Here is a 17,085-nt window from a genome sequence, read left to right as displayed (position 1 = left end):
AGCTTCCAATGCATCATAACCACACTGCAAGAAATGGTTGCTAACCTGCTGGGAGTTATGTACCAGATCCTGAAGTGATTTGCGATCTAGGGGTTCAGGTGAAGACAGTTTCTTATGCAATTCATCTAACAAATACTCTTGGTACTGTATCATATGACAATTTAATGCCCTCATAGAAAGAGTAGCTGAAGTATACACTATTTTACCCCATCTCTCTAAAGCCCTGGACTCCCTTTCAGAGGGGAGTGGATTTTTAGCAGTGGCAGCTGCAACCCCTTTAGGGCCCTGGGAAATAGTTTCTGGATCAGCAGAGTGGGCTTTGTAAAGAAAGTGAAGCGAGTCCCGGACCCTGCAGTACCTATTGGGTTTGACAGGGGCCGGAGGAAGAGTGTCAGGGGTTATGCTAGACACATCATTAATGACATTCAAAACAGGAGGAATAGCCAAAGGTCTATGCTGAGGTAAATGCAGAAAAGTTCTTAATCTCTTCCTGGAATCAGAGAATTCTTGGCCCTGCCATTTGAAATGCTCTCGCATAGTGTGCAGGGTCTCCCCGAAGGAAAGTTCTTCAGGAGGGGAGGCCGAGGGGATAGATTCCTCTGCATCAGAATCCTCGTAGGCCGAAAAGGCCTCCTCCTGGTAGTCCGAGAGAGCAGAGCCATCAGAGGCCTCCTCTGAGGAGTGGGGATCAGAGGGCTCAACCCTGGGCCTTTTGTCTGGAGGAGGTTGAGAGCCCCTGTCCGGATGGGGCTGAGAGCCCTTAATTAAGGAAATTAGGTCCTCTGCTAAACTTAGAATCTGTGAACCTGTAGAGGGTCCCTGAGGGATAACCCTGGGAGGCATAGTTTTTGTGTGCTAGCAGCTTTAGCCCTGGTGAATGCCTTTATGGACATGGATGCAGGAGGCCTGGCTGCACCACGTGCTGGTGTAGTTTTGTCTAGAGGAATGGTGTCAGAAGTTTCCAAAACACCAGTTTCTGAAGGAAATTCAATAACCGACTCGGCAGGGGCCTCCGGGGCCGAGGTAGTCGGTTGAGCGGTTTCGGTGGATGGAAGTACCAAGGACTCTGTTTCAGCCGAGACAGAGACACTCGTGGAAGGCCTGGCCGTGGTTTCAGCCGAAACAGCGGCACGCGCGTGTCGGTCCTTGTCCTTCCGTTTCTTAATTAAATGGGAAGTCGGAGTCTCAGACAGCATATTGTAAGCAAAACTAGCCCCAAAAAATTCCTCTACAAACTCCGCCCGACGTCTAAGAGTGCGTCGGTTGAAGGAAGCACAGGCTGAACAGGCCGAGACGTCGTGGTCTGGGCCTAGGCAGGGGAGGCAGTAAGAGTGGGAATCCTTATGAGGTATTTGTTTCCCACAAGTTAAGCAATTATTAATTTTATCTGACATCGGCTGAGGCAAGAAAGAGTCCCCAACGGGGTACTTAGCTTTTGAAGTCTTCGGTAGCTGAATTACAGGAGCTGGCCGACCGGCACTTGTGAACTGCTTCTGCTTCGGGCACCACGCGGCAAGAAAGACTGAGGAAGATGGCGTCGGCTGACGCTTTCATACCCCAGGCGCTCTGACGTCGGGGAAAGAGCGACATCAGCCGACGCCGGACCCAGACTTTGGAATCCGGCCGACCGAAGGGCTGCCTGAGGCAGGACAACCCATATGTGATGACTGCAGATGCATCCTTGAAGGACATCTACAATATCTCCCTTCTCACAAATCCCAATACTAGAATCTGAAAAGTTAAAAGCTGTTGATGCTGATACTAGACTGACCTGAGGTACCACTGAATTTCTCTCATGGGAAGTCTGGCCAAGGGAATAAGAATCTCAGGAGGCCACAAAACCCAGAATCCTAGGAAATTCTTGGCTGATACCAGAGATTCATTGGAAAAGCTCCAAAGAATTTCACTACACTTTGTCTAGTGGAAGAAAAGCTTTTCCTAGGGAAGCACCCAGAAGACATTAGAGAAAAAAATAATCTGTGTAAAGAGATGAGAGAGGATTTCTGTAACTTCACTTGAAATAACTTAGTGCACAGGAGTCTGATACAGAGAATCCTGACAATTAGAGAAACAGCAAAATGCAAGACAACTGTCCAAATATGAGAACATGCGAATGCCTTGAGGTCTGTAACAAACAACTACTGGAGCCACTTTGTAAATACCCTTGGTGCAGTAGACAAACCAAAGGGTCAAAGAACTGATAATTTAAGCCAAACACACAATCTTAAATTTCTGAAAACTGTCAATAAAAAAATGATGGCAAATGCATTTTAAGTCTAACATTAACATGAAACCAAGTAAAGGAATAAGAGGCAACACTGTTTGAAGGGATAACATTCTGACCTATGAAATCTTGAGAAAAGAGGTCTAGGACTGGTCTCCAATTTCCCTCTTTCTCGGGCACCAGAACGATAATGGAATAAAAACCTTTGCACCTCTGACCTGTGGAACCAGCTACATGACCCCCCCAGACAAAAATTTGGTCCAAAACTAGAAGGATGAGGAATTCCCTGAAAAGGAGGAAGAAACTCCCACTGCCATATGCATCCCTGTTGGATGACTTTCAGAAACAGTTTGTCTGTCTGACATTATCTGATGCCACTGTGGAGGACACAAACTAACTGAGGGATAGGGTTGCCAGGGTAAAAGGAGGGGGAACCTGGACAGGCAAGCACTCATAGTGACTTTGACTGTCCTTGTTTCTGAGATGCATTCCTTTTCTTTTTAGAGCTTCCATGATGTTGCTTTTTAAAACACTTTGTTAGAGCCTTGCTGCTTAAATTAAGGGTGCCAAATTAGAGAGAAAGATTTGGGATAACAATCTGGTTCACTCATTCAGTCAAATTCAGCCTTTTCATCAAATCTTTTAAGTACCACTGCAGTAGAAAGGCCAAAACACCCCTGTCAGGGGAAAAAATCTCAGCGTTTCATCATCTGGTAAAAAATCTCAGCGTTTCATCATCTGGTAAATTCTGAGACTGTAACCATGCAAATCTTCTCATAACTGACTGTAAAACAACAGTCATGGAGGCAGTACCAGCAGAGTCTTAAGAACACTTAGAGTTTTGTTATATGAGAAACAGATACAATTAAGGCATTCAACGAATTATGCACTTCAGAAGAAGGGAAGGTTAACAGTTAACTCACTCTCAAAAGAAGCTAATTAGCAATTATAAGATATGAGCCCAGCAGTTTGAAATTCCTAAAAAGATGAGTAACTTTTCTTTCCACATCTATAAAAAGCTTTCCCATCCTTGTCAGAGGGAAGGGTGTCAACATTAACAGTCTGCCTACCAGCAAAAGGTTTAGGTAAGTAAATAACTGGAGGATCTGCATTAACATTAGAAAACAAAATCTGACACATTCATATAAATCTTAGCTTAAACTTAAAGATGTGCTTGAAAAATATTAATTGTTGAACTTTGGTCCACAACTAATCAGTACACAATGTACAATTGCTTTGCCTATTGTTTTACAACCAAATAAAAGTAAATAAATAAAACAGACTGAGGAATGTAGTAAGCATCCTGCTGTTAAAAAAGTCTGATAGGTTATTCTGTCAGGTATGCTTGTAAGCTGTTAAGAAAACATCATCTAAAGCGGAGAGAAAGCTGCAGGCTGTGGAATATCCAACTGCAATAAATCATAAAACTTTTGCTGGGAAATTTAGATTTCATTCTGTTCCCACTGAAGCACTTCCTTCATCTTAGCTAAAGATCAGAAAAATACAGGTTTTCTGAAGTAACACTTTCTTCAAAATCAAAAGTCTTCAGCTTGAAGAGAAATCACTGAAAGAAAAAAAAAAGTACAGTTTTGTACCTACCATAAATGTAGATGTCCGATAGATATGCAACTGCAGTCCTGACATATGGGTTGTCCTGCCTCAGGCAGCCCTTCGGTTGGCCGGATTCCAAAGTCCGGGTCCGGTATCGGCTGATGTCGCCTCTTCCCCGTCGTCAGAGCGGCTGGGGTATAAAAGCATCAGCCGACGCCATCTTCCTCAGTGTTTCTTGCCCCAGATGCCAGGTGCCCTCCAAGGAAGGCTAAATTTAGAGAATGGATAAAGAATTCCATACATGCACAACAGTAATAAACAGATAGACCATAACAGATATTCCCAGCTAATTTGAAAAAGGGGAGTGGACCCAAAAAGGAGACTTACAGAGGGGTAGGAGGGAGGGAAAACCTGACTGCAGTTGCATATCTATCGGACATCTACATTTATGGTAGGTACAAAACTGTACTATGTCCTTCAAGAATGCAACTGCAGTCCTGACATATGGGTTGAATACCATAGCCAAGCTGGGGGTGGAAGGGTCTAAGATAAGGATGGTGTAGCTAAAATGCCCTGCAGGACTGCCAAAGCAAAGCCTGCTCGGGATCTGGAATATAAAGGCAGGTTGTAGTGTTTGGAAAATGTATGCACGGAGCTCCATGTAGCAGGTTCTAGAATGTCCTTTGTAGCCACCTCTCTTAGAAAGGCTGTGGAGGTGGCTATAGCTCTGGTGGAGTGTGGCCTGATATTGGCTGGCACACCTTTTCCATGGAAAGAGTAGCAGAATCTGATGCAGTGTCCAATCCATTTTGAAATTGTTTGTTTGGAAATTGCCTTTCCTTGTACTCCAGCAGCGTAAGCTACAAATAGTTGGTCAGACTTTCTGTTGGCCTTTGTTCTGTCCAAGTAGTAGTGCAATTGTCTGTGTATGTCCAAAGAGTGCAGCAGCTTTTCTCCTTTATTTTGAGGATTGGGAAAGAAGGTAGGCAGGTGAATTGCTTGATTCAGAGACACCCTGGATATCACTTTTGGCATGAATGAAGGATTGGTTCTTAAAGAAACTCTGTCCTGATGAAAAATGAGGAATGGAGGTACTGCCATGAGGGCCTGTATCTCTGAGACTCTTCCTGCTGAGGTAATTGCCAACAGGAAAACTGTTTTCCAGGAGAGAAATTGCAATTCTGAAGATGCTGCTGGCTCAAAAGGAGGAAGAGTTAATTTTTCCAAGACGAAGTTGAGGTCCCATGCAGGCACTGGTGGTTTTCTGGGAGGTTTGATATTCTTTATCCCTCTTAGAAAATGCCTTAGCAAAGGATGTGAAAACACAGGTGGATCACAGTTGTATTTTGCTGAAATTGCTGAAGCGTGTATTTTTATGGAAGAATATGAAGGGCCCTTGTGAAGCATTTCTGCCAAGTATTCTAGTATCTGTGGGATGCTAATTACTGATGCTGGCATTCCAGATGTTGAATCTCTTCCATTTGGCTGAATAAGTTTTTCTGGTGGAAGGTCTGCGTGCTTCCAGTAAGATCTCTTGAACTTTCTTGGAGAGAGAGATATGGGGAGAAATCATGGAACCCTCCAAGCTGTCAGCTGCAATGTTTTCAGGTTGGGATGAACCGTCCTGTAATTGCGCTGAGTTAGAAGCAGAGGCCACTGAGGCAGGGGCCACGGCTTGGTGCGAGTTATGCTCCTTAGTAATGGATACCAGTGCTGTCTTGGCCAGTCTGGAGCTATCAAAATGCCTTTCGGTTGTTCTTCTTTGATCTTCAGTAACACCTTGGTCATTAATGGTAGAGGTGGGAATGCATAGATTGTTAGAGAATTCCAGCTGAAGGAAAGAGCATCCATTCTCCAGGCTTGAGGATGGTGTGTCCTCGAGCAGAACTTCTTCAGATGATGATTGAGGTGTGAGGCAAAGAGATCTATGTCCGGTCTTCCCCATGCTTGAGTTATTTGTGAAAAAATGTCTGGATGCAACATCCATTCGTGCGGGTCCAAGATGTTTCTGCTTAGACTGTCCGCCAGAACATTGTCCTTGCCTGGAACAAACTGGGATTGCAACTGTATGTTCAGCTTCAAGGACTTTTCCCAAAGAGTCATTGTTAGTCTGCAGAGGGGGTAAGAATGAGTGCCTCCCCGTTTGTTTATGTACCACATAACAGTGGTGTTGTCTGTCTTTATTAGCAGATGACCTTGCTGAAGAAATTTTCCGAAGGCCTCGATTGCATAAATCACTGCCAACATTTCTTTTTGATTGATGTGCAGATGCACTTCCCGGGGAGCCAATTGCCCTTGAATGCATCTGCCCTCCATGTGTGCCCCCCATCCATGATCTGAGGCGTCTGTTGTAATGGTTTGGCTCGTTTGAGATTTGTTGAAAGACATGCCTTTGTTTAGCTGGCTTGCTTGTGCCCACCACAAAAATTCCTTTCGTAGACATGGAATGAGTGGAATAATTGCTTCTAAGTTGTGGCTGTGTTGAGACCATAAACTTTTTAGGTACCATTGTAGTTTTCTCATGTGTAGTCTTGCCAGTGGAATCAGAAGAATGCAAGATGCCATGAAACCCAGGGCCTGCAGGACTCTCCTTGCAGTCATTTGGGTGTGCTTTGCTAGGCTTTTGAAGTAATCTGGTAATTGTTCTTGTTTTTCTTCTGTGAGGAAAGCCATTTGTGAGTTTGTGTCCAGTTTGGCTCCTAGAAAAATTATTTGCTGGGATGGCAGTAGTCTTGATTTTTGAATGTTGACTGTGTATCCCAAAGCCTGTAGCAAGTGAATGACATAGTCCAAGTTTCTTATCAAGGCTTGCTTGCTGTCCGCTTGTATAAGGCAGTCGTCCATAAGGGTATGTTTGTATCCCCTGGAGTCTGCAATGTGCAATTACTGACGCCAGACATTTCGTGAATACTCTGGGCGCAGTAGATAAGCCAAAAGGCAATGTTGAGAATTGATAATGCTCTGACCCTGCAAGAAATCTGAGGTATCTTCTGCAACTGTGTCTGATTGGGACATGCAGGTATGCCTCCTTGAGGTCCAGAGTAACCAGCCAAGACCCCTTGCCCAGCATGGGAAGAAGCTGCTGTAACGTCAGCATTTTGAATTTTGGCACAATGAGAAAAGTGTTTAGAGCGGACAAGTCCAGTATAGGTCTCCATTGCTTTTCTTTTCTTGGAACAAGGAACAGTCTTGAGTAGAATCCCTGGCCTTGTTCCTGAGGAGGAACCTTTTCTATTGCTTTGATTTGTAGCAGCTTTGAGACTTGAATGAGTGCCTCTGCCCTTTGATTTTGTGGAAGGTTTGGCATGCCTTGTTTTGTTGGTAAGGTATGAAAGTGGAACCTGTAACCTTTGTCTATTATGTTCAGAATTCATTTGTCCTTTGTTAAAATGTGCCAATTTCTTGAGAATAAAGATAATTTTCCGCCTAAAGGTGCTTCTCTTTGAGCCTTGGTCGGCGGTGTCAAAGTCAAGTCATTGTGATTGTCCCTGTGGAGCAGCAGAAGTTCCTGCGCCATTTCTCTGATTAGTTGGTTGCCATTGGCGGCCCCTGTAGGAGCCTCAGTATTGCCCTCTACCTCGAGCACACCTGTTATTTCCCCTTTGGAACTTGTCAGTGTCTGGAAAGGACCAATTCTTCGAAGGCCAATTCCTGCTGAACCTTGGTGGCTGAACCTGGAGGAAATCTTTGACTGTTTGTACTGATTTAGCCTTTTCCTCAATTGATTTCAACACATCCTGTGCATTAGAACCAAATAGCTTATGTTTTTCCAGAGGTGCATCTAGAAGCTTTACTTTAACATGATCTGGCAATGCCTGTTCTTTCAAACAAGCATGTCTTCGTATGACGGCCCCTGTCATAGCTGCCCTACATGAAGCTTCCAATGCATCATAACCACACTGAAGAAAATGATTGCTAACCTGCTGAGTATTATGAACCAAATCCTGCAAGGCCTTTCTATCTAAAGGCTCAGGAGAGGCTAACTTTTTCTGCAAATCATCCATCAAGAAATCCTGATACAGAAACATATGAAAAAGACAGTTAAGTGCCCTCATGGCAAGGGTGGTTGAGGTATAAACTTTTTTACCCCACCTCTCCAGGGACCTAGATTCCCTGTCAGTGGGCAAAGGACCTGAATGCCACCTTGGGTAATATTTCTATCCCAAAACCCCCTTAAAAATTTATTTAGGAATGTAATATCTGTTTGGGTTGAAAGGGGCAAAAGTCAGGGAAGATGGAGGGGTACACTCACCCCAAACCCTCAACCCTTGGGTTTTTCAAAGGGGGTGTTAACCAAGGAAGTTTAACCTTTCCTGGAGAAAATTCCCGGCCCCGCCCGAAAATTCTTATGGGGTGGGAATTTAAAAAATATCCTAAAGGGAAGGGAGAGGAAGGGTTTTAGTCAGAACCTCGGCCAAAAATTTTTCCCCAAAATTAAGCGAGAAAAAGGGCCTTATCTGGGGAAAAAATTCCCCTAAGGGCCCTTTTTCTGGAGCGAGAATCTTTGGTTCCCCAAACCCCTATTAAGAAAAGTCTGATAAAGATATCGTTATAGGGGACCCAAAAAAAAATTTTTTAGGGAAACTTGCCTGGCTGCCCAGAAGATTGAGGCCTTGATGGCAAAACAAAACCGCTGCCCCACTAGGCCCTTTTCAGGTTGGGTAGGCCCAATCTTCTTTTCGGGAAATTTTTCAAGCATGGCCCAGACCAAATGCGGAAAGCCCTCGGCTGAACTTGGACCCCTAAAAAGCGGACCCAATTTTGGGAGGGAGAAGTTCCCAGAAGCCCTCCCGGCCTTCTTTGAAGGGCTTTCCGAACAGTAAGAGTAAATTTTCCCAAAATCCTTGGGAAATCTGCCCGGGCCTTTGGACGGTGGGACCGGCCCACCAGACCTGGTTTTTTCCGGCCGGGAAAGGGAGTAAAATGGAGTCCTTATAATTTTTGTTTCCACAAACAAACCTTTTAAAATTTTAGTTTTCTTAATGTGGCGAAAATTCCAAGGGACCAACTTTTATGACTTTGGGCTAAACAAGGGCTACCAAGATTAATCTTTGCCGGGACCCCCCAAGAAAACGGAAAACCTTTTTAACCCCACTGACGAAACAATGCACGGACCCAACTTTGGAATCCGGGGGCCCCAGGAGGCAACCCATATGTCAGGGCTGCGGACTTTAAAGGGAAACTCGTAAACTTCTCGACTGGTCAGTTAAGAAAAAACTCATTCGAAAACGAATTGCCAATTTAAAAAAAAATGAAAAGGAAACCAAACTTCCCACGAAAAAAAGGATGAAACAAAATTTGCCTTTTTAAAAATCCTAAAAAACCTTATAACTAAAATCAGAGTTATTTGGGTTAAAAACCCAAACAAAAATGTTTCCCTGGCCCCGGTGGCCCCTTAAAAAAACCCCTGGGCCCCGGGTTTTGGGCATAGAATCAATTTCGGTTTCCCCCCTTCTGTTTTAAGCTTGGTTTTTGCACAGCCAAAAATTTTAGGAGAACCCCAAAAGTTTTGAATTTGGGCCCTTAAAAGAACCCGGCAGAAAGGCCAACCCTTTGGGAAGGGAGAAGGGAAGAAAATTTCCTTTAGAAGCCCCCAAAAGCCTTATTACTTTAGCACATCCTGAAAAAAAAAAAGGGTTCCCTGGGACTTTTTTTGAGATTTCCGGGAAAACCCGGGCTCCGAGCCTTCAAAGGCCGGCCCCGGGACTGCGGCACTAAGATTCCTGTTTTTCCCCCTGATGAAGAGGCGATCAGCACCGGAAGTTTAATTGACGGGGGCTCCCAAAAAACAACCCCTAGAAACCAGTTTCTAAGCCTCCTCTTAATTGCTTGTTAAATCGGGCCAAAAAGGAACCAAAAAAAGGTCGTCTACCCTTAAAAAGTAAAATGTATATAATCCCAGCAGGTTCTGCCCACAAAAAACAGAAAATTACTTTTTTGCCTTCCGGGTTAAAAACTAGGAAGGAAAAACCAAAATGCTTACCCCACTATATTGGTTTCCTCGAAACTCCTTTGGGAAAACCAGCCAATGCATTAATTGTCCTTCTGATGGACCAGGGGCAAAGACTGGGGAAAAGGGCGTCGAAACGTAGTACCCTGGCAACTGGCATTTAAGAGCCGCCTGACGCTCAGCTCATCTCTGACCGGGGACTGGGGCCCAAACTATCCATGGCCCGGGACTGCACAAGGAAGACGAAGAACATCTCCTAACAGAAAAATAAGGATTTTGAGGTACAAAAAATTAAAATGACCATTCAAAAAAAAAAACAATATCCTACTTTTAACACTTCAATTAAACATAAAAATACAGAAAATGTGTACTTTAACACAGCTGTCACACAAACTTATACTTCACAAAAAAAAAATGTCAGTCCATATAGAAGATTTTTCCCAGCATAAAATAAATTTCTTTCACAACATTTTTCCAAAGAAAATCAAGTAATAGGTTTTCCTGAGAAGGACATTTGTCTGCCCAGCCTTGCAGGATCACTCACTGATCACCAGTCCCACAAAACCAGCACAGTAGAGTGCACTTTGGCAGACTCTGGCATCCAAATTTGTTTAGGGCTCAGCTCAAGCCACTTGCAGTTAGGCAAGTGCAAAGTGCCCTGAAACTTTGGAAGCCAGACCTACAGTCATAGCCTGGGAAGGATAAAAATCAAATAACTTGGGCAAGTACAAAGTGCCCTGAAACTTTGGAAGCCAGACCTACAGTCATATCCTGGGAAGGATAAAAATCAAATAACTTGGGCAACTGCAACGGTGATCTCATGTTGAACATCATTACATAGGATTACCAAACTACTCCTCCTCCCAATGAACAGGGAAATTGCAGAATGGTAGAGATCATTTAAACCCTTCTGAAAGTCATTCAGACCACCTGCTACCTCCTTCTCGCACACACATGAAAAAAGACTGCATCTTTATTTCCAGGAATTTTGCATATAATACAGTTTCACATTCCTAATGTTGCATGCAGAAACTATTTAGCAAATGCAGTAGCAGGATAATTAAAAATAAAAAAAAACTACTAATAGAATTTATATAACAGCATGCCAGGGAAGAATTTCCAAGTGTTCACTTGTGCATTTTTCAAAACCAATGCGAAAACAATCCTACTATAAATATAACTTCACACTATCACAGTCTGTCCTGCATCTAGGAATTTACCTCAGGAGAATCAGTGAATTCATATTTAACCATTTGCAAAGAACAAGGGCAAGAAACAAAATCTATCAGTCTGAAAAGTGCCTTTCTTCTGATGACTGACAGGAAAAAAATGTCTGAATTGTATAACAAATGACATTTTTAAACAAATGTACGCAGTCAAAAGTTAAACATTGTAAGACAATGAAAGTACTCAGAAATCAATTACACTAGAATCCAAGATTATGCGGTATATGTTGCATGTCAATGTATCGACAGCAAGTCTACTGAATGCCAGTAGACCAAAAAGAATTGTCAACCCAACTTTTGCTGACAGCAAAGACCTCTTTTCTAACCACCACTGTGAAGTTCAGGGGTTGTTCCCCATATTGGGCTGCGAGGGGGCTTGATCCTCTGTAAAAGACTTCTGAAGTCTGCTGAAAGCTGTCTCTGCAGGTTTTTCAGTTAATCAGGTTTCACTTTAAATATTCATAGGTTCATACTAGGCTATCTGCCCTAGGGCATTTATAAGCCTAGCCAGAGTGTGTATGGCTTTCGCCACCCATATTAAATTAATTTTGCTATACCCTTTTTCAAGGTTAGTATACTGTGCCTCTGTCTAACAGTGACACAGAAGTGATACCGAAGATGAAACCCTCGATCCTCCCACATCCCACTCATCAAGATTCCTCTTGAGAGAGTCAATGAGGGACTCTGCCCTAACCTGGACTGGGATTTTTATTCCAGGTGAAGGGAGCCTCTGGGTTATGAAGATCCTGTCCCTCCAGCATGTCCCTATTTATTTCCAGTGCTGAGGAGTTCCCAAGTCCCTCCTCAGTAGCCTCGATTTCAGTGGATTGGATTTTCTAGGGTGCAACATGTCCATTTGTTGAATTCCGGGTTGGACATGGCTTTTGCTCACGTCAGGCATAGATTTTAAGCCTCTGAGCAGAGCGGTATGCCACTGAGTAGAGCTGGAGTTTCTTTAACCCGGGCAGCTTATCACGGCATCTTTGAGCCTGCCTTGATCCTCTTGGTGAGGAGGAGTACTTTTGGGAGTCTTTCCAGTTGCTGCAGGTGTCTGGTAAAGGTACATCCCAAAAGGGGTATTGTATAAATTATGTAGGTCTGATGAGGGATGAGTAAAGAGGCCGCATTGACCTCCCCTGATCTAGATGTGAATCCTTTCATGATTAGGTGGGCTATATAAAATGTTTTTCTAACAACTTTGTGCCCGTGGGTTTGTCAAATGAGAGATTGCTATCAACTTGGGTCCCCAGGTCCCTAATTACTTTTTCTGTACTTAATGGATTACCACCCACCTATGGTGGCGTCAATTTGTAAGGCACTTTGTTTTTGCCAGAGGGATGACTATACACTTTTTTGGCATTTAAAGCTTGAGGAGCCATGGCTCTGGCACCAGTTGTCTGTTTTCTATAGAGGGCCCACTTTTGGAGGACTGCTTGTGTCGGCATTGGAGAGTCTATTATGGTAGCCCAGTTGCAGTCATTTCTGAACTTGACAGTCCAATACACACAGTCAGCTTCCATGTTGGCCTGTACCTCCCGAGAAATATACACCCGAGACAAAGAGAGGTCCCAGGACTGAGCCTTGGCGTGGGACACCACTTGCTAACTGGTTTGGAGTCTGGCCGCATGGCTCCAGGCTATTCTAATAACCATGTGGAGTTCTGTCCCTTGAGGCCAGTTTGCAACTTCCATCCTAGTGACATAGGGGGAGTTTTATATTTAGAAGCTGGTAGGCTTATCTATAATGCCCAAGTGGGAGTGTGTGTATCAAAGGCTTTTCTGCGAGGTCAGGTAAGGCTGTGGACCACCTTCCCTTGTCCAATGGCCTTAGTGACTGTTTCAAAGAAATCGAAACCAAGGTTCAAGAGGGAGGATCTGCCCTTAATAAAGGCAAACTGGGTAGGATCCAGTGTCTACCCAGGTTCCCAATATCTTTATTTATAAGGTCCATGATAGATCCTTTCCATAGCTTTGCAGACCAAGCTGAGTAGAGACTTATGGGAGGCTGATAGTTTCCACGGGATCCGTTGAGGGGCACCACCTTTGTGGAAGAGGGACCACTGTTGCTGTATGCCACTCTTTGGAATTTACATGGCAGCATCCTGTAGTAAGGCTGAGATTGAACAGTAGTTTTAGGTTTTGGGTTTAGCTGTTCTTCTTGCAGGTTCATGCCTTGGAGGGCGCCCAGCCAGGTTACTGCAATCGTGGTCCCATTGATGCTTTGTTTTCTTGCTTTGGAGAGGGCAGACTCTTACCTGAGCATACTATGAAAGGATGTCAGGGGGGCAGCACTCTGCTGGGATAGATATTAGCCCTTTTTGGTGGGGAGGAGGGAAGAAGTTTGCGCCTGAACCTGTCAGCTAGGATGTTGGCAATGTCTGTGGGTTTGGTGTATTTTTTTTGTCATTTTGGACTAACCTACTGAGCATATCTGGGAATTCCCACCAGGTTCCCTAACATAACTAAAAAGAAAGCCTTGTGATTATCCTTAGTGTCCTGTGCAATTTTTCTCGAGAAAGCTGGCCTTAAGACTCCGATTTTATGAGTGCCCGTAGTTTTTCTAATACTGATCAGAGATGCCTTCCCTTTTTTTGGGATTTTGCTCCTATCATGTAGTAGCTTCCTCCTTCTATTTGTGTATGCTTTGTTTATGGCTGGGGTCCACCAGACAGGACACATCTGCACCCTTTGGAGGATTGGGTCTTGGTTTTATTTGGGATTGCATGATCACATGCATTCCTGAAGGTGTTCATAGAATGCGTTTATATAAAGGATTTTGGCGGTCTGGAGCTGTATTATCCACAGGCCCAGGAGGCTTTGAAGGATTCCACCTTGGTTTTGAGGAGTGTGAAATTTGCTTTAGAGAAGATTTTTCACCGTGGTTTTCTGGGCATGGGGTGGGGTCCGGGATGTGAATATCCAAAGTGAGATTAGTTTATGGTCTGATCTTACCAGTGAGGGATACACTTCTGGGTCTGAGACATAGAGTCCCCCATGTTGGTGATGATCAGGTCCAGTATGTTTTCCCTCTTGTGGGAGTGGGTAACAAGTTGTTCCATAGCATTTTGAGTTTATAAATTCTAGGAACCTTTGGGCTAGGAGTGTTAGGAGCTAAGAGTGAAATGCTCCCCAGTCTATGGTTGGGTAGTTAGAAGTCACCCAATAAAATGGTGTTTGGAGAGACCTTCATATTTTCCAGTGTTTCCTTCAGGAAGGCTGAGTGGTAGGAGTTCCTGGGTTTTAGGGGCCAAGGTGGTTTTGTAGCAGGCATTTATAAACTGGAAGAGCAGTTTACCCACTGTTAGTTGCACTTGCGGATAGTCTCTGATGCTTTGTGCTGTGCCACCAACCTGGAGGTGTAAGAGTATCTTTGGCCGAATGGCTGATACTCCCTCCTCCTTTTGTGGTTCCCCGAGTCCAAGTTTTTTGGGGCGAAAAGCATTGTAATATGAGAATTACTCAACCTGGTAGTGCTTTGAGGTGCTCTAGGAGCCCTTAGAACCAAGGTTTCTGTTACTGCACAGATATCGATGTTCTCCATGCTAAGGAGAGTTTCGAGTGCGTGTATCATGATGGATAAACACTACTCTCACCTACCACAAAGTTAGATCTACATGTAGAGCTCTGGCTACAGGAATAATCTGGAATTGTGCTGCAGCTGTTAACTTCCATGGTTGCAGACTCTAACCTATTCCATAATGCAGTGTTTAAATCTGTCTCACCCCACTCCCTAACACTACTCTCTCCTGTCCCTCCAGTTTTGGGCCAAGAAAGAAAGATAAGTGAAAGAAACAAGACAAAGGGCTAGAGGAAGGCTGGTTCCCTCAGCCAAAACTCCAATCACTGATCTAACACTGTTGTCATTGCCCATAACTTTTGGATGAGAATGTAGTGTTCCTATTACAAGAAATGTTGGGAAGGAGTCCCTAGTTTACACACCTGGGTGGCTACGCTATGGGAACACACCCTTGTTCAGTGTGACTCCAAAGGAAGACCCAGATTTGGAAGCAATGTTCAACTTACTTAGTATGATGAAAATTTGTACCGTTGCTCTCTGAAGTAACATGTCTTAATAAAGCTGGGGAGGAAGTGAAAACATCTGGTAAAAGTCACTTTTTTGTAAATCTGTAAAAGCAAAGTCTTCACAACCTTTTGCAAAGGCTATGAAAATCCAGTCATCCTTGCAGACAGGCTAAATTCTCTCAAAATACCAAAGTCGCCTGTGTACTTCATGCAGTTTTACTCTCTGTGACTGAGCAAGAAAGAAAGAAAAAGAAAAAAAAAATTGGCTCAAAGTGGCTACTTTACACACAAACAATGGGTTAAAATAATAAAGAAACCAACTTCTTGTGAAAGGTAAGGTATATAGGTTTGGAAGAAAAAGCCTGTAACTTGAATTCATCTGCTGAAGTAACTGCCACAGAAAAACTCTTTCAAAATGGAAACTTTAATTAGAGAGAAAGACGGTTCAAATGGAGAACACCAATTTATTCAATGAAGTAAATGTCCCAAGAGGACATTTCTATCTTGAGTTTCATCACATTAGAAACACTCAATTGACTACTTATGAATCATCCACACACTGTACGTCTACAGGACAGCTTGTAAGTACCCATTAAAAAGACATTTACAAGTAGAATCTTACTATATGAAAATGTCACTTAACCACCACTTAAACCAAATAACACACGGAGCATGGCAAAGCTGCAAATCATTTAATACAAACTGCTTCTGGCACCGCGGTTACAACGCCTTCATGGAATGTAGCAGAGGTGCAAGAAGCAGTTTTTGCTTGTCTAAAATTACAACTTCTCTACTAATAATAATATAATATGAAAATGTCAATCAACTCTCTGAACTACTTTAAATTTTCTGAAACTGGCCTATCTGTAAAGTACCACATCGGTAAAATTACTTGATCCTGCTGCATTCTCACCTAATCCAAATTTTACTCAAAACATTATATCCTAAATTAAGCAAATTTACTGTTGTTTTTTTCGACCAAAAAGAAATTTAAGACAACACATCTCATAGAATTTGTGATCCAAAGAAATACAGCAACAAAGATCTCACCCAAAAAATAAGGCAATTCAACAGTATTTAAACTTACTTGTCTGGAAGAAGTTCTGTAATAAAATTCTCTACGGAAACTACAGCTTGCTTCTCGTGGATCACTCCTGACCGACGTAAACCGTCTATCCTCTCCTGGGCACCCTATATACAGTGGCAACAAAATGTGTTCAGGAACACCAGAATCATTTATACACATCTTAAAAGTCAAGTATTACAGACATGATCATTTGCTTTCCACTAGTGCACTATACTCTTAACAGCTTAAAAAAAGACGTTATGTACTTACCATAACGTTCCATCTGCATCGTTGATCTTCATCTAGCTTTGACCCTTGGGTACTCTGTTCCGATCCTCAGAACCGGTTCGGCCATTATACAGCTTGTGCCAGCCAAAAATCTCTTGAGCCAAGACTCTACCCACAATGCCCCATTCTATTTATTACCTGAGTTTGCAGCCTCATAGAAAAACAGAAGATTCATAACCAAACATGAAGAAACCATGTCCAAGGTGTAACATAAGGTAACCAGGACAAGCATCCAATCCTCAAAACGTCACGGGGGGAGGGGGGAGAGGTTGGGGTGTCAAGGATAGATGAAGCTCGACAACACAGATGGAATGTTATGGTAAGTACATAACTTCTTTATCTGATGTTGTCAACCTTCATATATTCTTGACCCTTGGGACAGAGTCCCCAGCTACTTTAGGGTCCTGGGTGTCCTTAGGAAGGACATTCCTGAGAACCATAGAACCAAAGGAAGCTCTTCCCCTGGAGACCAGATGCAATTTGTAATGAGTGATAAAGGTATGTGGAGCAGCCCATGTTGCTACTGCGCATATCTCATTCATGGAAGCCTTGCAATGGAAAACAGCTGAAGTGGCCACTGATCTAGTGGACTGCACTCTCACAGGCACAGACAACTTGAGATTTTTTATTATATATGCAGTAATGCAGTCTCTTAGCCATTTAGACAAGGTAACTTTGGAAACAGATTTCCCAAAAGTTGGGCCGAAAAAGGATACAAACAACTGGTCTGAAAATTTTCCCCAAAAAAGAAAAAATTT

At 43.3% G+C, this 17,085-nt stretch overlaps 1 protein-coding gene across 1 annotated transcript in view; it reads right to left on the bottom strand.

The window, feature by feature from the left end:
• Nucleotides 1-17,085, bottom strand: part of PRRC1 (proline rich coiled-coil 1) — a gene marked incomplete in the record, with an annotated part of 448,168 nt that overhangs the window by 78,280 nt on the left and 352,803 nt on the right. Inside the window, 1 exon segment of the mRNA XM_044060795.1 lies at nt 16,061-16,164. Coding sequence (XP_043916730.1) covers nt 16,061-16,164 — 104 coding nt within the window.

This window comes from Protopterus annectens, chromosome 2.part0 (assembly GCF_019279795.1).
Source record: "Protopterus annectens isolate FY-2018-M chromosome 2.part0, PAN1.0, whole genome shotgun sequence".
Lineage (NCBI taxonomy): Eukaryota > Metazoa > Chordata > Ceratodontiformes > Protopteridae > Protopterus > Protopterus annectens.
This window is presented reverse-complemented; position numbering and strand designations above follow the sequence as displayed.